The sequence below is a fragment of the Lutjanus erythropterus genome, chromosome 14 (assembly GCF_056507025.1).
Source record: "Lutjanus erythropterus isolate fLutEry1 chromosome 14, fLutEry1.hap2, whole genome shotgun sequence".
In the NCBI taxonomy this organism is placed as follows: Eukaryota; Metazoa; Chordata; class Actinopteri; order Lutjaniformes; family Lutjanidae; genus Lutjanus; species Lutjanus erythropterus.
Window position 1 is genome coordinate 30,619,962 of NC_139330.1, and position 24,183 is coordinate 30,644,144.

At 38.9% G+C, this 24,183-nt stretch overlaps 1 protein-coding gene across 1 annotated transcript in view; it reads right to left on the reverse strand.

Annotated features, from left to right (window-relative positions):
• Positions 1–24,183, reverse strand: part of nrg3a (neuregulin 3a) — a 608,543-nt gene that overhangs the window by 52,086 nt on the left and 532,274 nt on the right. The window contains exon 4 of the mRNA XM_084735640.1: positions 12,920–12,943. Coding sequence (XP_084591766.1) covers positions 12,920–12,943 — 24 coding nt within the window. The remainder of the gene's footprint in view (positions 1–12,919; positions 12,944–24,183) is intronic.

The following is a 24,183-nucleotide window of genomic DNA, read 5'->3' on the forward strand; positions in this document are numbered from 1 at the left end:
AAACAGTGTATTAAATGCAACTCTATTCGTTAAATTTATGTGATAAAATTACATGGAAAATGTACATGTAAGTCAAGGTTTTTGGGTTAATAATTTTTTTGGTGCGTGGAGGATGATTTCTGAAAAACATGAAGTTGTACCCTGTTAATTATTTCTAAATATGTAATTTCACATCTATGTTTATTAGAAGCTTACTACACTTTTGAAGTCATAAACATAACACTTTTTGAGGGTCTTGTGCTGTCAAAAAGTGCCGGCAACAAACGCACAGGCTCGTGGCGTCATGCCTAATAACTGCTCTGTCACATTTTGCATGTTTAAAAATAAGATAAAAGCCCACTGTACGATACTATTTACTTCCCCGAAGAGTTAAGGACAGTGAAATAAGAGATCTGTGGCTTAGGGCAATCTGCAGAAGATGAAAATGGCCAGTCATTATGTGCAGGTCTGTGATAAACACAGGTTAGTTAATGATCTCACTGAGCAAATGAGGTGTGCTGATTGCGCCCGTAGATTGAAGTGAATCAGAAAAGTGTCTCAGTGATGGTCTAACTAAAGTATTTACTATGAAAAAAATATGGTGCCATCATCAAAGAGTATTTTAACATAGATTGAGCTGACCTACCCTTTAATAATGAACCATGTAAACAGCATAAACTAAAGTAGGAGGTGGGGCTGAAACAAATGTGTTGTTTACTTCTCTCTGCTCATAGGAAAGAGTTGCACAATAAGTGCAAACTTTACATCTGAAGTTGTAATGAGATTTGCACCATTGACTTTGGATAATGCGGACCTTACTGGTGGCCGTTTTCTCGAGAGCTACTTTCTACTAAAGATTGACAGTTACTCTACTGGGATGAAAGTAGAGCTCTCTGAGACAGATATCTAAAAGTTCAATCTTTCTGCATTGTAGGACACCACTAAAAACTTAATTTTTGGTGAAGTGACCCTTTAAACCACTATATGATTTTACAAATGCCTGAGTTTTTGGAAGGAGGTTGTATGGTAATTTAATTCAGCTCTCTGTCATCATAAAAAAGGAATCGCCATAAATCAAATAGTTGGTGACAGCACAAACACAGATATTCTCAGAAGGAGGTGACTAAAGTCTGGCAGCAGGCTGAGGTGGCATTTTGACAGCGTGTCTCTCAGGCACACTGGCTCCGAGTCCTGGTGAGAGGGCTCAAGTCTGAATGCCGGGGCTTCATGACATATAAACAGACACAGAAGAGACGGAAAACCGCGCTTGGCAGCGCTCCAGCACAGCGGTTTCCATCATTATCAGATTTTTTCTGCATCGCAGTTTATGATCTCGACCATTTAAGTTTGAGCTCACACACTGACATTATTCCATTAGGCTCGACTTAAATCACAGGCAGCGCCAGGTTTGTGAGTCATTCAAGGATTTTTGTGGAATGTTTTGGACATATGGACGAGTCAGATTGCTGGCAGACACTGACACTGTCAAGGTCTGTTGCAGATATTAGGTTAAAGTTTATTAAATTGTGTTGCATTTGTACAATTACGAGTTAAACTGCGGCCTCTAGCTTGAGGGCAGTAAAATCTAATGTTTAGTGGCAGCAGACTGGAATTGCTTCAAGGTTGACATGGTGGCAGAATTTGGATGAATGATGGTAAAGGACTCAAAGGTCAGTTTTGGCTGACTGCCTCGCGAGTAACCCCAGTAGCATATAAGCTACTGATAGTTAGATCTTTAATCACAGCTAAGCATAATGTTATTTCAGATCAATAAGGTCTCAAGTTCTGCTCAGATTTGCAGCCTCCAGACAGATCAAATATCATCAACCTGAGGCGCAGCTCGCTGCTGCCTGAAAATAAAACCCAAAGAAAAACACAGGAGTAATAATGAAGTGGTAAAGTTCATTTCCATGAGCTTCGGGGTTGGCAGTCTCACCAGTGGTTTAAAACTGCTTTGAAAACTCCTCCACTTTTTGTTGTAGAAACAAATAAAGCATTGTTTGAAACCTTCAAAAACTTTAAAATTTATGTAGTTACAGAGTTAATATACAACCCCGATTCCAAATAAGCCGGGACTTTGTTTAAAATGTAAATAAAAACAGAATGCAACGATTTGCTAAAACTTTTCAACCTATATTCAAATGAATACAGGGCAAAGACAAGATGTTTAATGTTCAAACTGATCAACTTTGTTCCTTTTGTTAAAGGGATAGTTCATCTAAAAAAAGAAAATTCAGTCATTATCTACTCATCCTCATGCTGATTGGGGGTCAGGTTTATTTTGTCAGTCCACAAAACACTGCTGGAGTTTCACAAGTAAGAGTTTTGCAGAATCTCTCAAACAATGGAAGTGAATGGTGACCAGTTTTCAGATGTTAAAAAACAACTGGAAAACAAAAATGCCTCCATACTGCTTGTCTGGCATAATCCAAGTCTCCTAAAGTCCCAACATGCTGTTTGCACACTGTTGCAGCACACACACCCAGTTCAGACAGTGTGCATGTGGATGTGAATGTGGCTCCAAACTAAGGATCTACAGTGAAGATTCAGGCTAAAAACATGGTGTAAATTATACTTTTTTAGTCAGCTTGGCATGTTGGGGCTTTAGGAGACTTGGATTACACAAGACAAGCAGTATGGAGGCATTTTATGTTTTTATTCTGTTGTGTTTTTTTAGATTTAAAAACTGGTCACCATTCACTTCCACTGTTTGGTAGATTCTGCAACACTGTTTTCCTGTGAAACTCCAGCAGTGTTTTGTGGACTAAAAAACTAAACCTGACCTTTAGTTGGCATGAGGGTGAGTAGAGAATGACTGAAATTTTCATTTTGGGGTGAACTATCCCTTAACATATACTCATTCTGAACATGTGAACGCATGAAAATGCCCTGTTTGACTCTTTAAACAAGAGGTAAGTGGGGACAGACAGTGAGGAGGGGCACTACTGATGGTGTGGTGATATCTACTTCATGAGTTTTTGTTGTGTAGGCCACTGGTGTTGTAAAAAAAGTAGTGTCACATATCTCAGCACCTGTTTTTTTTTTTTTTTTTTTTTTTTTTAATTTAAACAAATAATAGAATGAATGACATTAGGGCTACACAATACGATAAAAAAAAATCATACTAAGATTATTTTGGTAGAAACTGAAACCGTGATATGATTCAAGATTTGTGGGAATGATCATTTTTGCATTACAATATTCATTTTCACTGAAAAAGCTATTAAAATCAAGATGATGTGACATTTGCTGGTGTCTGTACAAAGCATGTGTTTTGTATATCTGGAGAACGGACTTTTTAGGCCAGTTTATCTCTGCAGCATTGCAGTACTTCATTATAATGCTATCTAATCTATCTAATAATCTTTCCTTTATCAAAAAGGTGCAGCTATTGTGAGTAGAATACTGCCATATTACAATATTGATAATATTTACATGAATTGCACAGCAGTCCTAAATGACATTCTTACTGCTGTAAGATTAATGATGCTGACTTTGTGCTTAATATAAGCATATGTAGCACTTTGAAATCAATATTTGTCAAATATGTGAAATATATAAAAATGTCCAGGCATGTCAAACTACCTCAAAAGTGGCTGACAGTGCTCAGAATCCAGAGGGACTAATAATTACATGTGCAACTCATCAATCATGCAGCAATCATTATGTTTAAACATGCTGTCATGTCTAACGCGCAAGAAGCTTTCTTGACAAAGTTGTAATTGGGAACATGTAGCCTTTACATACCCTCTTGTTGAACCAACCCAGCAGGATTCAGTTATATTGATTTACAGTCACATTATGCAGACCTACAATGTTATTTTGTAATATTTATTGGTTCATATTACTCTGAGGTATTCGATATCTCATCATGTTTATCTTACACTCAACATTGATTTTTATCGAGCTTCATCTTTTTTCCTTTACTATATCATATCTCATGTGCCTATCTGCATTTATACTGTACTTACTGGTACTGTAGTTTCTCATATCATATTTTTGTACTTTTGGCTGTCATGGCCAATAATGGTTGAAGGAATAGTTTGGATAATTCAAAGTGTGGTTGTATGAGATACTAATCCACTATCAGTGTATTACCTAGATGCAGGTTGGCACACTCCCAGTTTGGTGAAAGAAGAAGGTGTAACAGTGTAGGAAGCTAAGCAATGTACTGCTGTGGACAGGGTCAGTAAGTATTTTAACCACCTACAAAATGCCTAATTAAAAAAATCAATATCAGTTTAAGCCTACGATATATTTAGAGACAAATATCACTGTCTCCAAAGCAACCAGACTACATAAAGAAAAGCAGTAACTATACCTTGCAGAACGCAGGAGCTGCTGGTCGATCACTGTCTTGATCAATTACTTTGTTTATATTATTATGTGACTTTAAAGAATCTGAACTACCAAAGTCGTCAGGGGCGAACTTCGTCATTTTGGGGCCTAAGGCAAACACGGACATGGGGCCCTCCACAATGCTTGTTCTGCTCCTTATCAAATGACTTATTAAATAATAAGGCGTAAGAGTTAATTTTTATTTATGGTTGAGTGTGAAGGATGAATTGATGAGTCTCACAACCACAAGAAAGATGCTGTCCTGTAGTCTGGTGGCACAGCAGTGGATACTTCTGTATCTCTTGCCAGGCAGCAAGGTGAACAGGCTGCGGCTGGGGTGGCTATGCTTCAGTTTTCAACATAGTCCAAGTTGCTGGGGAATTTCCTTAATCATAAGTTTATGAGGTGTTTTTGGGGGCCCTCGGAGCTTGGGGCATGAGGCATTTGCCAGCCTTAGCCTGCTTGGTATGTCCCTCCCTGAAAGTCATACATAACAAAAACTAATTAAATATTTGCGGCAGCAGTAATTCTGTGAGATAAAATGGAGTCTGGTTGCTAGTTAAGGTTGCTAGGTAAATTGCACATTATCAGTAGAATGTGTATCTTTTTATCACCCTCAAACAAGTAGCTTGCATCTCCTGAGTGCAAAATTATGGTCCAAAACTGCCAAAAATACCCGGACTGGTCTTGGGGTGAACCCACGTGAACCCTGAGTGTGAGGTCCGACACCAGCGCTGCTCTGCGCGTCTGTGCCACGAGCAGCTGAGATTGACAGGGCTGGATGAATAAGAAGAATGACATAACAAGTGCGGGGAGAGATCAGAGGACGCAGACAGAGAGGGAAGGGATTCTCCAGCGATTGCCTCGCAGCAAGCATTAGACTTTTCATGTGCCGCACAGACTGCTGATGGAGGATAAAACCTTTATTTATGCAGGTCTGCTGTGCTAGAGTAAGCATGCTCTCTTAGCTGGTCACGGTCCTTTCCTCTATTACTTGGATGGCTCTATTCGCCCATTTACATACTGAATATATTTAGGTGACTGGAGCTATTGTTTCAGCTGGTAATTCTCTTTCCTTCTATCTATATTTCTTTCTTTTCTTCTTACATACTCTCTCTTGCTCCATGGTCTGGAAGAGGTTATCCACACTTTTCCCTCTGAGATTATTGTGATTTGAAATATATATACATATATATATGGTATTAGCCAGTCACAGTGCTGCTGCTCTGTTTCTCGCACTAAAAAGAAACCACATGACCCTGTGCTGACTTGTCTTTAAAAGCTTCCAGTGTGGGATCGCATTGATTTTAAACTACAGTTTGTTTTGTATGCCACATCTTACGCCTCAGACTTTTGAACCCCTTGAATAGCCTCCAGTTTTCTGGTCATCTGAGGTAAACTGAACTAAAGCTGTTCTGTGGTCTCGGCAGAAGCACACAGGGTATGAAGCCTTTGCTGTCATGGCTACTGGACTGTGCATCCGCTTCCCTTTAACTAAGTTTCTTTGCTTATATGCCAATGTTGTCCCACTAAAGAATATATCAGTTACTTTTCAAAATACACACGAACCACTCTTCATATCCACATAAATGTGATCCACTGTGCAGCACTTATGTCTGGTTTGCCTGTTACTCCCATTATTTCCTTCCTCCAGAAAATTGGTGAAGAGCACTAAGAGTGATTGCCAGAAGTTGAGTTTCCATTAAAACAAAATTATTAAAACAAAGTTGTGAGTGGTGGTGTGTTAACTGCATGCCAAATAAATCAAAGCACACAGGGCCAAATTGCCTCTTAAGTTAGCATAGTAGTGGTCGCTTGCATGCAATGTGACTTTTTAAAGGCTATTTTTTAAAGTAGAGTTTGGTGCAGTGGTCACTCCACAGAAAATGAAATGGGCTACATGTCTTCAAGAAAACATCCAGCATCTGTTTCAATAGAATATTCTCTGACGTAGCTCAGCTAAAAACAAAAAAACAGGAGTGTGATTCACGACGGAGCCTGATTGTACCAACAAAGTCAGAAGAGAGAAACAGTGCCAATGCAAATGACAGCAAAATGCAGTGAAGACTCTCACATGGAGCTGCAACAGCTGCAAAAAAAAAATATATATATATATTATTAATTAATTATTAAAAATTAGCTTGGTGGGCATGGTTATCGTTGGGGGGAAAGGCTACCCCCTCCCCCCTCAAGGCAATGGTAGAGGAAATGCTCATGTATATTTAGGCAGAGTCTTGGAGTAGTCAGAAAATATCGATAAACTTGAGTATATTATGTTTTGTGATACTGTATTGATTCTCAAAAACACTGTATTGTGATGTCATGATACATGCAAATTTGAAATGTCCAGTGCAACAAACTCCTGACTGCTAGATAGCAGTATTAAAATCTATCTTCACTGTTCTGATCTCAGATGTTATGCAGATGATGGTGTCTTCTTTATACTATGATAGTTTTCTAAAATTACATGAAAAAAATAAACTAGAAATATGTGACCTTGCTTACAGTATTGCAATACACTGCAATATATTGAATCGTAACCCCTGTATCATGATATATGTCATATAGCCAGATTCTTGCCCATACACAGCCCGATGGTGGGGCAGTGGCGATTTGTTAAAAAACTGCTGTCCCTGCTGTAGTTTGCAGCGCTAACTTTACAAAATGAAGTCCCAATCATTTCATACACTTCAGCCAAGTGAAAATTGTTATTGTTCATCACACTAAAACTAATAGACATTTCAAACTCTTTTTAGGTCTGTTGAAAATCCACCTAAATTGGTGTTCAAAATACACCCGGACCAAATAATTCGACTACCGTCTGTGTGTGTTGTTACGCCGCTCCATTTATTTATTTAAAAAGAACAAAGCACCACCTCCAGGAATTCAAGAACTCAATCACAAAAAATCTCAGAAATAAAAAAAAAAAAAACAAGAACAGAAATTGTAATGCTGTTTGATTGTGATTTGTGATTTCTGGTGAGACACCAGAGTGATTGCTTCTTCCCACCCTGTTTTATGTCTGTCTGTCTTCCCTCCCATTACTCATCTCCTTTCTCTTCTTTGACATTGAGCAGCACAGGCCTAATATTTTACAGTCACGATGCATTTCAGTCCCTGAGTTGCCGAAGTCGAGCAGAGTGAAATTAAAACTTTTCTACCTTGTTTCCACATGTAAAAGACAGCTGAATGCCATGACTGTTACTAAGTCCCAATCACTGCGGTCATGATACCTGTAAATGGCTCCACTTAGCTCCCTTTATCTTTGTGCACTCCGCCTCCTTCCACCACAAACACACCCTTAAGACCTTCTGAATAAAAACTGAAAATCAACATGACTTAAAATCCATCCCACCCCCCTCCACCCTCCAAAATAACTGCCTGTAACACTTTGCTCTAACATTGATTTACAAGCAGCTGGAACATCTTCCAGTCAGAGCTCAGTGATCTCTGATGGAAAGGAAATATTGATGCCCACATGAGTGACTGACTAGATACAGTGAAAATGTCTCCCTTTTTGCCAAGCAATATAAAAAATGTATAAAGAAGAAGACAGGATCCAAGAACTCTTGAATATATTCTCTGTTTCATTAAGCCGTGGGTAGGTGGTGTCCGGGGTGGAGAGATCTCAACCTTCAGATGCTTCTCTTCTAATTTTAACCCCAGAAACTGACTCTGCTTGAAGGGGGTGGTTCATCCTCTATAAATCATGCAAAGGGATATGGACTGTCTGTGGGAAATAAGCACCATGGGATTAGACCAGGTATTGTGTTTAAACTCAATATCATGTGCACATACAGCATGACTTAGTGTCTACATTCTGTATAAAGTGCACCTGTATAGTTTATTGGAATCCAATACACCTGTTCTGCCATAAAGTCTACTTTTATGATGGCTATAATCAGTTTTTGTTGTTACGGTCATAAAAATGTTAATTAAATGTTGCACTGGACAGACAAATGTTTTAAAACTAGCTTAACTGATTAGCTTTGATCAGGGCCCAAACATTTTATCATCTGTTCTTGGAATCATCACAGTCATTATGGTCAGAATTGAATACAGCTGATTTGTGTTTATATGGACAATACTTTAAAGGATAATTCATTTTTTTTTCTTCTTCTTTTCCAGCTGGGGTCAGTCATCTTTCAGTCATCAACACTGTATTGGCCAAAGTACTGTAATTGCCAAGATCTGGGAACACAGGAACTTTGCTATAATAACAACTGACTGGGTTAGAAACAAGACCAGCCTGGTCTCATCAAATGTTTTATTATGCATTACCCCAATGCCTTTTCCCATGTAATTTCACAGCTTTTAGTCCTTCCCATTGACACGTAAAAAGACAGACAACATAACAGCTCTCCAAAAGTGAAGACAAACAGCTTGATCGCCACCTGGTGGCTGGCTGCTGTATAGGTCATAAATCTTTCTCCCTGCATATTAGCAGATAGCACATGGGCTAAACTAAAAACAATCAAGGTACATGTCAAATAGGTTTTTCCTAAAAAATGGTTCCTGTCATTTTAGGTTGTTCTTATCTGATCAGTTTGGTTTTAGTTAGTTATTTGATGCTATAGCAATGGAGTTTCGTGTCATGGTTAACAGCTGAGCCCTGATTGAAACTGAGTTGGCTGGATGTGTGGGCAGGACCTTGAAAACTGCTGCGCAGAGTCTGGTTTCAAATGATGTCACCAGTGCATGATGGCGGCTCACATCCAGGTTATTTTGGCTTCAGTTTTGTAAAGCAGGAGGGAGACGTGCCATCCATCTTTATTTACAGTCAGTGGTTTGTTCTGATTCCTGCTTAGACGTCAGATGACGTAGTATAAAGCACGGCACTGATGCGTCAAACAAACACAGGAAGTCAGTGTTAACTTTTATAAATAACTTAGATAACTAACGTACTTATTTTAACCTAAACTGATGTTTTCATAAACCTAACCTTGTAATTTTGGTGCCTAAAGCTAACCTAACTGGACTGTTTCACAGCATTAACCATAACAATCACTATAACAATGAAGAACATGTTATATCATCTGACTTTTGTTACTATGTCCAAAACTTGTGAAATACAGGAGACTAATGACACATGACAAGCTTAAAATGTGTAGATACGACACAAAACACCTTAAAATGAAAATAAAATGCTGTAGTCATTTTACCATTTGCCTTTCTTTTCTCTTCTAAATCAGTTTGGCTAACCTTCTGATTGCTAACCTGAGTGTTTTTGCCCTGTTTAATATCTTTTTAGAATTATCACCCTGTTCCCAGCTCTCAGAAATAAATATTATTATTATGAATAGGAATAGCCAAAATTCTCAAAATTACAAATCAAATTCTCATAAACCAGCATTCTCCAAAAGCTCTGTTTATATAAGAAATAGAGCGGCGCATTTGTTCAGGCAGAATACTGAAATCGTGCTTGCATTAGCTGTAATGCCAGATTTATTCGTGCTTCACCATTTATCACTTGACTGGCTACCAGCTGACTAATATTCATACAGACATAAACAGTGGACTTTACCAGTGACTGCTCTGCTGAGCAGCTCCCACCACCTCTTCCCTAAGTGTTAAGCTTTTGGTTGTGTTGACTTTCCTATGATTTAATGTTCATGTATGTGTTCATTATAGGAGGATTAGTTATCACAGCAGAATTCCTGCTGCAGCTTTGAGTCTTTGAGAGCAGCAGGGGCTTTTTTTTGCCAAATCTAACTATATAACCAAACTATAAATAGTCAGTTCCTAGACATGTGTTTTTGACTCAAATAATAGCAATCTGTGAGGGATTTTTCCAAATAATCATATGGTATCAGTTGCTCAACAGAAATAGGGATGTTAAAGGAAGGATGAATTTAAAAAAAAAACACACTATTGCTCTTTATCCAGCCCCACATTTTAGGTGTCAAAATGAAGGCTTGTCACGTTATTTACAAGTAACCCATTTTTTACAGTATGTATTAACTTAATTGTACTCGTACCAAAGATCTATAATAGAGTTTGAGTGGATTGGTATGTAAGCCTTGTACTTTTTCTCAGGAGGAACAGCTTCCAGAGCCACAGACACTGACAAACCAGGGTTGAGTGTGGGAGGTGCTTATCTATCTGTGCACGGCTTAACACAATGCTGGGGAAGACATTGGCAGGGCTAGAGACGTTAGCTAGGCAAAGAAAATGTGGCAGCCTGAACAATGTTGCCGAGGCATAAAACCTCTCACTGAATATAAATGGGAAAACCTGCGAGATAGCTCCGCGGAATAGATCATCTGTCACTGCCAAGTTTGCATAGTCTCAGCAAGTTTCCTGAAAAAAGCTTTTGTTCGTCTTCACTGTGAATGCAGCAGTCGTGCAGCACTGAAAAAAAGAAGTGTGGCAGTGCTTGTTCCTCTGAAATTTCACTTTGAGGATGCTGAATCTGTGATGTCAAATCTGGGGGAGGACATTTTCCCACACACTCTTAGAAATAAGGCTTCCAAAAGGGCACTCTTAGAAGGCAGATAAGTTTTGGATAAACCCCCCAGAAAGGGTTCTGGTTAGAACCAATGAACATTACCTTTCATCGTGGACTCTGGATGAAACAGTTCCCAGAACCCTTTGTATTGAGTTCTATGTAGAACTCTCTGAAAGGGTTCCATGTGGAAGCATTATAAAAGGTTCTCCTGGGAACCAAAAAGGGTTCTCTGATGGAGAACCCCCTATATTTCTAATAGTGTGGAATTTAAAAGGTTTCTCAGTAGGACCCCCCAAGGTGGGTTCTTTTTAGTACTCTTACAAGGTGGAAAATTCCTGGTTGGAACACTCAGACAGAGTTCTGTGTGGAACCATTACACTGAGTTTTGTGTTATAGAGGGTTCTGAGTGAAACCTTTCACAGTGCCCTTTATGTTGGGTTCTATACATAACTCTGAGAAAGGGTTTCATGTGGGAGCATTATAAAAGGGAACAAAAATGGGGTCGTCCTATGGAGATAAGCGAAAGCACCCTTTATTTTTCTTGTTAGAACCATTATTTCTAAGGCAGTGGAAATCCAAAGGGTTCCCTGCAGAACCCCCTGAGTGTACTGTAGCTAAAACCTCAGTAATATGAAAATGTTTCTTAGTAGAATCCCCTAGTTAGGTTCTTTTTAGCACCCTTAGAAGGCAGAAAGGTTTTGAATAAAACTTCCAGAGAGAGTTCTGGGTAGAACCACTGCACCATAGAGGTGCTTTTCTTATGAATCTCTCATAGTGGGTTCTGTGTGAAACCTTTCACAGAACCCTTTATGTTAGGTTCTATGTAGAACTCTCTGAAAAGGTTCCACGTGGAAGCATTATAAAAGGTTCTACCAGCAACCAAAAAGGATCCTATGGAGACGAGCTAAAGAACCCGTTATGGTTCTAGTTAGCACCTTTATTTCTCAGAATGTGGAATTTAAAAGGGTTCTCAGTGAAGCCAATGAGTGTGTTGTAGATGAAACCATGGTAATATGAAAGGATTCTTATTAGAACCCACCTAGATTTTAGATAGAACCCCCAAATAGGGTTCCAGGTAGAACTGTTGCACCATAGAGGGGTTCATCATTCAAATCTCTCATCATGGGTTCTCGGTGAAACCTTTCACAGAACCTTTTATGTTGGGTTCTGTGAGGAACTCTCTGACAGGGTTGGAACTAAAAGTTTCTACTGGGAACCAAAAAGCAGACAGGGCAAAGAACCCTTTATGGTTCTAGTTAGCACCTTTACTTAGGAGTGCATGATCCATCGCTTTACCAAACTGTCTGTTTGGGAAAAGGCCCAAATTACCACACCCGAGCGAGTGAGGGGTTCTAGTTAACAGCAAGCGTCCATGTCGTTAACTAGCGCTCCTCAGCTGTGATACCCGACACAGAGCCGGCGAGCAGAGCCAAGAACAGGAGAGGGGAGCTTGGCAATGGCGAGGAGGAGCTGCTGGCACCCGCCCTGCACAGCCTCGCAGGCATGTGCACGGGGAAACACACAAATCACTGGACGAATCTCATCGAACTCGCATAAAACTAAGGACTTTAGAGACGCGCTTCTGAACATGTGCCATGCATGTGCGCACATACACACACGTACTAATGAGGAGTGCATTTGATAACAGTGCCAACATCATAAAAACTCCCTCACTGTACCCTGCCTGCCTCTCTGTTCTCACTGTTTCCAAGGAGACTGCAGCACATTGGTATTCTGAAGGGACACTTCATAAGCAATTGTGAGAGAAAGAAAAGAGAGGAAGGGAGGGAGCAGGAGAGAGAAAGAAAGCATAAAGATAGAGATGGTGCAGAAAGTAAATACATATGTGTAGAAAGAACAGAGAGGGATAAAGGCAAGGGCTAATATTTCAAAGGAATGCTGTGCAGCAGAGAGGTTGATAGTTGTGAATATGTGAATGTACGTTCATACAGATACCATTTGTCTTCACCACCGCTTTGTTGTTTTCACGGCAAATGATATAAAGATGCCATATGTGATTAGACATGTTCATGTGTGCCATGGGTGTCGTGAGCGATGCATGTACTGTAAGTATGTGGCTCTGATTGGATGTGAAGCCCTGTGATGTTGGCGGCGGTGACGGATGCAGATGCAAGACAAGAAAAGATTCCTTACCCATGAACTCGATGCCCAAGTGATCTGTCGTTCCCGGCAGCAGGGAGGAGAGGAGGGGGAGGTGGGGCGAAGGGGGGGACAGAAAGAGAAGGAGAGAAAATGAAGTTATTATTAAGAATTGTGCACGTTAGCATTGTGTCACAGCGTATAGCCTAATCATCACTGACTTGTTGTTCTTTCATGTGAGGCTGCTGTATCGGTATTTTATCCATTGTCACATGGAGTCAGAAGGCACATGCCAGTAATGTGACGGGAAATGACACACACACAAGCTGGGTTTACTATATTTGTGAGGACTGATGATAATGCAATCCCTAATGCCCTAACCCCAACCCTGACAAGTAAACGTACAATATGTAAGTTTTGCCACTAGAGGTCTTCTAATCTATTTGATTTGACTCAGGCAGAAATCATGTTCCTGGGCGAGTTAATTCACGTTACTTTTAGCCACATTTGCCGACTTCCTTCTTCACTCTCTGATGTACCCAATATTTTCACAAACGTTAGAACAACTAACAGCTAGCAAGGAAACACACTGTAACCTTGAGTAGATTATGGTTTCTCAGGGGCTGACCATTGCTGGAAACATTTGGGATAATGCAAGTACACAGCTCAAGAAACTATATATAATATGTCTCTCATTTTTAGACATTTTTGTGCAGAAATGTAACATTTTCTAGCTTTTAAGGCTCTGAACACTTACATCTCAATCTGCAATCCAATGGAGTTGTTTCTCATGAGAGATTTGAAAAGGTTGGTGTCATGTACTCCCATGCACAAATCAAGAATTGGCAACATTTGCATGAAAATCTGGTGACAGTTGTGGGGTTGTTTGCTCATGTTGAGGCCACTGTCAGTCAAATCTGATCAAACCACACCCACACAGTCCTGTTGAATCACATTCACTGAGGTTTAAAATGATAAACTCCTCATACATAATACTTAAAAAAAAAAAAAAAAACTTTAACCATTTCAAGCCATAAAAGACATTTATCATGACCAGTGTCTATGCAAATCCATAAACACTGTCTACGCAAAGGTCTCAGCATTAGCAGAGATCCCACACACCACAATCACAGTTCTCACCCTTGCCAAATCAAGCCATGCCATGCTGAGTACCAAGTTACACCCAATATGGACCCTCTCTGGACTGGGGTTCAGTTCTCAGTATTTCTGTAGCTTCTAACTGAATCTCTGTGGTTTGGAGTTTAGTTTCTTTCCTGTGTCGCTATTTGTTCTTTCAGGTATCTGCTTTATTTTACTGTTTCATGTTTGCTTTCAGCCAGACCAGAGTCACATTAAATTGCTGCTGATGAAAACATTTCCTGATTTTGCTCCTTCATAATAAAAGTGTTTATCAAGCTTTTTACAGATGCTCACCTCAAGGTTAGCTCATCTAAAAGCAGGTAGCTCTGTTGTAATTGAGATGCAAATCCTTGCTGTGCTGGGCTGACATGCCGAGTCTAGCTGCGTTAAGCCAAGTCAGTGCATGTGTATGAAAAAGGGGAATCAGAGCCCGTTCTACCTGCTCAGAAACAGCCTCTTCCCCCAAGCTGTTATCCATCTTAACATGGTTACCTATTGAATCTCTTTTTGTACTACTGACATTTTCAATGCCATTTGTACAGATCCATTACAGCTGCGCTGGGCAAAGCCATGTTTTTCAGTACCATTTGCAGCTCCATACAGCTCACTTTTTCACTGTTATGCTTACAGTGCCATTTGCTCAACTCTTTTACATAACTCAGACAAATACTACCTCATTCAATACATGTTTTTTATGTTGAATGTTTGTATATGATGCCATTCTTGTATCTTAAGTTGCTATTCTTGTGTCTTTATCTGTATTCATTGCATTTTTTTTTTTTTTTTGAATTTTATAAGTCCCCATGAGCATTTAAAGATCTGAAAGAGGCCCTCTGGGGTTGAAACATGTTGGCATTTTAAATAATTTAGCCACTACACTAAAGGCTTTTTTATTTTTTCCTTCCTTGTTGCTGTTCATCCTGTTTTTCCCTGTTTTCCAAGAGCACTGGACACATTGTTCATCTATGATTGAGTAAAAAGAGCAGCCAGTCTTTTTCTGAGTCAATTTAATGTTACTTCAAAGAGTACTGCACCCATTTAGCATTGCACTTACATAATTCACGATAAACAGTTAAAAGCATCAAAACTGGTGCTTCTTTCTTTGTTTTGCACTTTCTTCCTCCATGTCAAAACCTGGCGCCTACATCACCCACAATGCAATGTGACACCTGATAGCTGGGTGGGAAATCTGTATGTGTACACATGCAGACAAAAAGCTGAACTGACAACACACTGGCCTGTGTATCCCCGATGCCTCAACAGCATAAATGTGTGCATCGTGCTGCATAAAACATATTAGAGAAACTAGAAGTCAGAGGTCAGTTTGTTCCATGAACGCCTCACATTTTGACACTAAAACCACAATTGCTCTTTAGCTGCAATTTTCCAGACATGCAGATGGGTAGAGTGTAGCTTCTGGGTTTCTGAAACATCTAACACATGTAAAATTGATCACTGTAGTGCAATATAGTGCAATTCCATTAATACAAAAACAATTCAGGTTAGAAATGTCTGTATACTGTGGTTATATGACTGCAGGCAATTTCTAACCTTGTGCTTTTAAAGTGCTGAATGAATGAAATTTCTTATTATTGTTTCATCCCTAAAAATTGCATTTGGCTTTACTGGAAAAACAAACAAACAGTTTAATTAGCACAGCTATGAAGATTACAGACATTCCCTGGGCTCTGAAGGACTGTAAATATCTCTCTCACTGGCTGTTAGAAAATAATCTGAAGGAAGTGCTGAAGTGCTGTCTGTGGTGTCACCGCTGGCTTTCACCACACTGACGGTGACTTTATCTCCTGAGTGGCCCTGCCCTACATCTTAGAGTGGGTGAGCTGGTCTTTCTAATGCGACAGGCTCTGTCCAATCTGCCCCCAATCTTTTCAGGCAATGTTAGCGCGGATGTAAGCGGATCATTTTTCACTTTAGCAATGACCCAGAGACCTCTCTCCACCGCCTCCTTGATTTCTCCCTTCAGAAATGCCTGTGATGTGGGACAGGAGAAGATAAACAAGATAACTGCAACTCTAAAATGTTTGTCAGCCATACATTTTGACTGTATTCCACAGAGAAACTCCACAGTACTCTACATTTCTGACAATGTAGAATAGAACTGGATGAGAAATTATAACAGTTCTCAATTAAACCAAATTAATGATGCAGCATTTCACTAAGCTAACCAACAAAATGAAGGAGTTCCACGAAAGAAAAGTGTTATTTGTGATAAGAAATGACATGCCTTCAAATTGATTTGTAGTAGAGGGGTACCAAAATGTCATTATCTGTATCTGTATCTGTTCAACCAACAAAATGATCTGTCTCTGTGTCTGTATTTGGATGGAAGACCAGAAGTGGGTGTGGCTTATACTGGAAGTTAAAGCTAAAGAAGAAGCTAAATCAAGCAAATGTTTTATTTTCTAACCTAATACTACTGGAAATGCAATTGTTGTACACAGAAAGCTTTAAAATGATCAGCATATAATTATTTTTTTTTTCCACATACTGTACTTTTACATCTCTATCTCTCTTTTTGATTTTTGGCTAAGCTACGTTTTATGAACTGTCTGGTGCCCAACACCTTCCCTTTAACAGAACTTAAAAAATATTTTTTAAATTAAAAGATTCTGTTTTGCACTGGAAATAGAAACTAAGGTAGATGGGTTAAGGTAGATGCAGCCTTTTAAAACTTTGCCAAAGTCATCATGATGCTGACTTTTTCTGAATAACTACAAGAAATATCAGTTTTCATTGTATTATTTGTGCATTCCCAAAAATGTACAGATGTCTGAAAACCAAAACATTAATAAACAAAATTTTGTCGCATAAGAAGAAGCAAATGGACCTTGAATTTTGATGCACAATATGTAAATCCTGCCTCTATAGGGGTCTCAATAAAACAGTAACATAAGATGGTTGATGTTCCATAGCTGATGAAAATCTATCTGACATGACTAAGGCAGAAATTATGATCAGGGATGACATAATATTAAAGTTTTATCACACCATATCCAATGCATCACACATTTTATCGGACATTATAGCAACTAGCACCAAGCTAACAATGGCTATGTAGGAAATGCATCGTTACCATGAACAAATTACAGATTTTTTTTCAGTTTTACAATTGTTGGCAACATTTGTAATAATGCAAGTACACAACTCAAAATTATATATAACGTATGTCTAGTGTTTTTAGACATTTTAAACCAGACATGTTACAGCTTGAAACTGTTAGATCTAGTGGCAAATTCATTGTTATGGAAAATGTCAAAAAACTGCATTTATTGCAATGCTTCAAAGATATGGGTTCAGCTTTCATAAGTATAAAAAATGATTTCAAACAATAAATAAAATCTAATTTTCAGAACATTTGCAAAAAGTTGCTGTGTTGTGAATCTGTCAGCCTAGTTGAAGGATCTGAAGTAACCATCATTTATTTTCATTTTATTTGGTTGACAGCTTTATTCAGATTTTTTTTTATAACAAACACAATTGCATCTTTATTTTTAGCCTTGGTGACCCAATTGACCTCCACAGAGCCAAAAGAAAATGACAGTGTGATCTGTCCTTTGAAATTCTGCAGTTTTGCAGCCCTTTGTGTAGAGCTATGAGCGCTGCTACTGCCAGGGTTAGAAACTCAATTTCCCATGGAGCTCAATGAGTAGAGCCTCGCACTAAAGCTGCCAAGGTTAGGGATTTCATTTTCTGTGTAGCTTGGTGGGTAGAGCATATATCAGCACCAGCGCTGTCAGGATATGAGCTTCAGTTCCCATTGGGGCCACCCATACTCAAGATGTATGCACTTCTGCTACTGTAAACCACTTTAGATGGAAGGGCCCACAAAGTGTCATATGTTAAATATGCTCTGTGGGAACAGATGGCCTTTGAATCATTAAGATTGGCCAACAGAAACCACTGGAGATGCCACGTTTGAATCCAAAACAGGCTGGAAACTTTCCAAAAAAGAAATCACAAAAAAGGGATATTGTTTTTCCGTCACGAAGGGTTTACCAAAAGGTGGTCTGACTCACAGGAAGAAGGCTGCTGACATAAGCCTACCACTGGCTGATTGTTGCTGCATGCTGGGCTGGACGATTGTGATTGGTTTAAAGAAATACAAACAAGACAGAGCATTTTTTCACCCTACACCAAAAATGATAATGTGTCCAGCCAGACCTTTTTCCAGCACTGGCACAGTGCTAAAAATGTGAGACTGGCCAGAGGGAGGCAAAAAATGTGAAAGCTAGATTTCTGACTCAGAAACCATGTGGAGAAAAGTACCGTAATGATGGCAGGGTGAAAGACTGGTATCAACATTTGCCTCTGATAACTGGGGCTCAATTCTGAATACATACCCTGAATATTTCCTCAAAGGGTGAGGGCTTCACTTTGAGCTATGAGATCATTTATTTAAGTACAGAGTAAAAAAATACTGAAATACAAGTCCTGCATTCAGCCTCACCCACACAACTTAAAGGTGCAGTAAGAAATTCTGAAGAAAGATAGTTGATCGTTGAGTCTCATTCACAGGTCGTGATTTTCTGATGGTCTGGGACTGAGACTCAACAGCCTTACCGACCTGTGATTGGCCAAAATACTCCCATCACAGGCTAGATTTACGAAAGCCTGAAAACAGAGCCAAGGGAGGGAGCAGAGGTAGTTCTGTCTCAGACCACTTTGCTTACATTATGTTTAAGTAACTTTTGCCCAGTGGTGCACCATAGCTTTAAGTTAAGTTAAAATTAATGAATGTTAGAGGAGTGTGACAGGCTAAATTTTGGGGAAATTATAAAATGATGCACCAGACATCCAGAATATTTCCATTTGATGGACAGGGCAGTCAAAAAAACATGGAGTCTCACATTTGAACAGTGCCGCCGCTATATAAATATATATATATATGCACCTTGCATGCTGTTTGTAAAGAGGACACCAAAACAGTCTCATGGAAGTGTCATTAAAAACATCAGTTAACTCTCTATGCTCGAGAGAAAGAGCTCAGGACGAATGGAAAGAGAGAGCATTCGAACATTGACAGACGTGTCGACGTGATATAAAAACTTTATTTGATCACCAAGCCTGATGTTTCTCTATAAGTCTGTGGTCTATCAGTGTATGCACTACACTGCAGACTGGAGTAATTTAATCTACTTATAATGTTATAATCTATTCTGCATCATATTTTATAAGATCAATACAAGTCGTAGGTTATAACAGACTACTTACTTTTAAGTATAGTAGGATAAAATTGAAAGACTCATAGTGATACTGATCCTCAGATTTCTTATTTAAATACAAACAAAGCCTTTGCCTAAGCTTCATTAGCTATTAAAGATGATGTCTTCAGTGGCTAATTATGCTGATAAAATGGAGAGTTCAATCAGTGATTCATTCCAGTCCAGTGTTGTTGAAACTACTGTATATATATCTGCTGTTTGTTGACACTGAACCTGTCATATATGGACTGTAAAACCCATTGAAATGGCCTTGGAATGTCTAATCCTTCTCACATTTGCTATCTTCGTGGCAAATAAACCACACACCATACAGGATGAAAAAAATGAAGCAAACCAGTGCAGCGTTTTATATGAAATTAGATACTCCCCACTGTGTGTGTGTGTGTGTGTGTGTGTGTGTCTGCAGCCTGAAGTGGAGGCAGGTGTGGGTGGCAGGGAGTCTGTAGCGTGTCGCCCTACTTCCCCTCCCTGTGGACCCACACGTGGTGATGAGCATAGGCTGGATATCTGTGTGTGTGTGTGTGTGTGTGTGTGTGTGTGTGTGTGTATGTGCTTCCTGCCTACTTCTACCTCTGGAGTGAGCCTCACAGTGGCAGACAGATTAGCTGACCTCCAGTGAGACAAACACTCAGCCAATTTAAACACACTCATTTGAGAAGACCACTGTATCTTATTTTACCATGAATATATGATTATGAGATTTGCCGTGGTGGTATAAGATAAGGCATCATAAAATATCTAATTTAGGCAGACAATTGGTTAAAGTCAATAATAACAATGAGGGAATGACATGAAATGCACCTACACAAAAAATATTGCAATAAAAAAAATATATTTAATTCCTGACTGGAACAAGGATGCTAAGCATTGCCAGCTGGGCGTCTATTCTTCTATTGTTAAGGCTGTGGCCATGGTTGGGCCTTGCTGCTGTTTTAAAAAAAAATATTTCAAATATAACCACATTGTATTAAAGCCATGGAAGTGGGAGGTAAAATGTAAAATATGGAAGCTTTTGGATTAAAAGATTTGATATGATTATGAACTCTTTCAGGGTTACTAATCATCTTCAGATGAATGCAGGCTGAAAGCTCTAATGATGTCTGACTGAACCACAGTCATCAACGCAATTATGTAATTTTAATTGACAGACCAAGGCTGGTATCTGTGGGACTACCTTGAATAATTGAGTATTTCATCTTACCCATCAATCAGGAAAATGTCATCCTCTGTAGCTGGTTATGTTTCATTAGCAGGATTAATTAAATGTGGGGTGCCACAAGGCTTAGTGCTTGACCTCATGATATTCTGTTGGTAACTGTACTTTCGGCTTCAACTTCTGTCATGCATATAAGTCCCCAGCTGATATGAGCTTATTAAATATCAAATAAACTGCTGCAATGATTAAACAGTGCCTTTTTAGAGAAGAAATATAAAAAAATACAGTGTGAACAAAGAACATGTCTCCTATCCTGAGCTTTATAAATGCAAAAAAAATAAATAAAATAAAATAAATAAATAAATAATAATAAAAATAAATAACCTACTCAAACACAACCCAAGTCTGGTATCATCCAACCAGAACCAAGAAGCAGATACAGGTGCAGGTGACAGAAACTAGCAATGATGTTCATAATTGATAATGTATTAATCTGGGATGAACTAAACTAACAACTCCAACTGGCCAACTCAGTAGAGTCCTGAACTCTAACTAACTGACTGTATGCAGCTGACATCATGACACACATGGCAATTTATTTGCATACAAGTGGAACTTCTGGGGCTGGAAAATGAAGCAATACTGAAGTACCAAAAACTGCAGTTCCTCAAATGGCCACTAGAGGCCTGCTCCAAAAGTGAGTCAATCATCATAGAACCCCAGATTAAAGTGCCCATCATGTTTACAGCCTCGTCCAAAAAACAAAAACAAAAAAACTGTTTAGGTCTCTGTAGCTAATTTCCCAGCTTATGACAACTAAATTTTTATAGAACTTGACAGACGGGTGCGGTCACAGGTAGCTAGCTAGCTGCTAGGCACCCATCAGCCTGAAATGTTTTGTGCACATTTATGATTGTATGCTGAAGAACCCTCTCATGTTTGTTGTGATTCACAATTTTTGGACAACCTTGAAAAATCTCTGTAAAACCTACATCGACTCTTTACCCCTCACTCCTTTGGCCACTAGGGGCCACAAGTCATCAACAACTGCTAGGCTAAAACAAGACTTATCTACTAGACTTACCCAATGACAAATGACAAAATAAATGCACTTAAAAGCCCAGAAAAATATGTAGTTACATCACTTACAGTGACTAATAAAATATAGGGGGTACATCCCAACATTTTTCTCAGCCTCCCTTGCAGAGATCTGCACACTACTGACTGCATTCTTCTATTTATATATTTAAAATACAATATTAAAATATTATTATCATTGCAGATTTAGTGTTCATTTTACTTTTCGGTTGCTTTTAGTCTAAAAGGTTTCATTATGCTTCCATAATAGACTCTACATGGAACCAATTCTGCCTCAGTTCATTCTTTGCATGCTGCACTCAATAAGATGTCTCTCCTACTCAAATTCCCCTGTGTTGTCTTTGTTTAATACACATAATGTTTGCGTTAGTGTGTCTTCATACACTCTGCAACGCACACAAACACTCATAATCTTCATCTCTTTTGCTTCCCTCTGTCAGATAGAAAATGAATTATTCTGCAGATGGGCATGAGGGAGTGATTGCATCATGTTCACATCTCAGTCTGACTGATAGCTTTGCTCTCCATGTGTGCAGAACAGAGAATACGCGACATGCTCTTTCCAATTAGAGCTCAGCACTCTTTAGAGAGCGGGAAATAAATTGATATTTTGACAGATGGCGGCTCTGGAGGAGCGGAGGGGAAACTAAATGATCACATTGCATTGTCCAGTGTTCAGCCTTGATGAAATTCAATATGGATAAGTCACACAATCATGTGATGCAACAGACAGGCTGTGTTTCTCACTTTGGCTCTCTCTTGCTCTGTGTTACACAATATGTTGTTGTTTACTAGATTTTGCAGGTGTATGTACATATCCATCGGGATCAGAGTTTGTTTTTGTACAGAGAAGTAAATGAGAAAGTAACAGCAGCATTTGAATTTAGTAGTCAAACAGCTTTTCATGCTGTAAAAAAGCAAATCTTTTTTAGTTACCTTACTGTAAATACATATTTCATTAACCTCAAGTTAAATTAATTTCAGATTTCTAGTTTTTATTTTCAGCAATTTAGTGTAATGTATATTTTGTCATTAACATAATGTTAATATACAAGTTTTATTTCTAAACGAATTCAACTTAAAATAAATAAATTCCATAAAAATTGTTAGAATTTATAAACTATTTATTTATAAAATAAGTTTTTATTTTCATAACGCTGGAAAACTTGAAAACATTCATGCATTCAAATGTTCCTCTAACTTGAAGTCTTTTCAGTTGAAATGATAACTTGAATTAATGTAATGTCCAAAGTTCACCCAACTTATTAAATTATGTTTCTAAAGAAACAAGATCAGCATATTCTCAGACCTCCCAGCAAACTGCTTGCATGTTTCTCAAGTACAACTGAATTAATATCAAGTTTATTTGACTAGAAAAGTTTATTTGTTTTGAATTATTTAAAAAAATTACCTTAACTTGTCTTTCTTGTCATTTAATATGATCTATGGTTAAAGTAAGTTGTTTCCTGCCTTCTTCTCTGCAGACTCAGGGAAGCTGTGCGGGCTGCAGGAGCCCTGTAGGAGCCCTGCAGGAGCCCTGCAGGAGCCCTGCAGGAGCCCTGCAGTAGCCCTGCAGGAGCGCAGGATGCATGCAACAGTGTTATTTGACAATAACAAGTGACAATGAGCCTTCTACCATTAGTTGATCAACTGTCAGTTGTCTGTCAATATAAAGTTAAGCCCGTTATAATGACAACAAAAGCCCACTGTTGTGAAAATGCATACTCTGGAGTTTGAGTTCAGTGACTTTCTGTCTCACTACCTGCCAGATTCCATTAATCTTAACCTCAGTTTAACCATTATAAACATAAATCCCTTCTATAAGATTATTAATGATTTCTTATGACTCATTAACAGACACTCACTCTGCCTGTTTCATTTAAATGAATGACATACATTTGCAAACAAAAACAGTTGTTCCAGTCTGGAAGTGTCACACTGCTGCCTGTCTATGATTTATTTTGGTGAATATATTACAGATTTCTCCTTTCTCCACTTTTTCAAGGCAGCAGGGAATGTACATATTGAAGTTGAATCAGCTTAAAATGATTCACAGTGTAGTGACAGAGCTGCAGTAACTGCTGCCTCGAGGTTTTGCACCCTGCGGATAATATACTTAAATCTACCCCTGTGCTTTTACAAATATTATTTCCAAACAGTTTCGATGGAAGACAAAAAAACAAAAAACGGCGACATGCAAAATGCTTGTGACAACAAATAATTGTCAGCAGCTATGAAAATAATAGCATTCAGCTGAAAAGTGGTTTAGTTGTTTTCCAAATTGCTTTGCTACATTATTTTCAGGTCACATGTCTGCACTAAGCTAAGCTGAGAGGAGCATCCTGTAGCACGCCACAGTCTGACAGATTAATGGCTGTGTGTGTGACTCAAGCAGAAATATGTGTTTAAAAATCCCCAAACAATCTATTTGCTGAATGCCAGTCTCAGTCACTGTTGAATCTGAATGTCATCTTTCACTAACCCGTTTCATCATTCCATCATTTGTTCTCTCTCCCCTTGCATCTCTTTTTTTTTTTGTTTTTGCCCGCAGCAGTTGCTATGGCAACAAGGTATCTATCTTCTGACCTGACCGAAACTCTTTCATCTCAAGCTGTCTGCTCTGCATCCATAAATCAGAGTGGTCCAAACAACGGGCCCGGGGAGGATGATCTACTTACCAC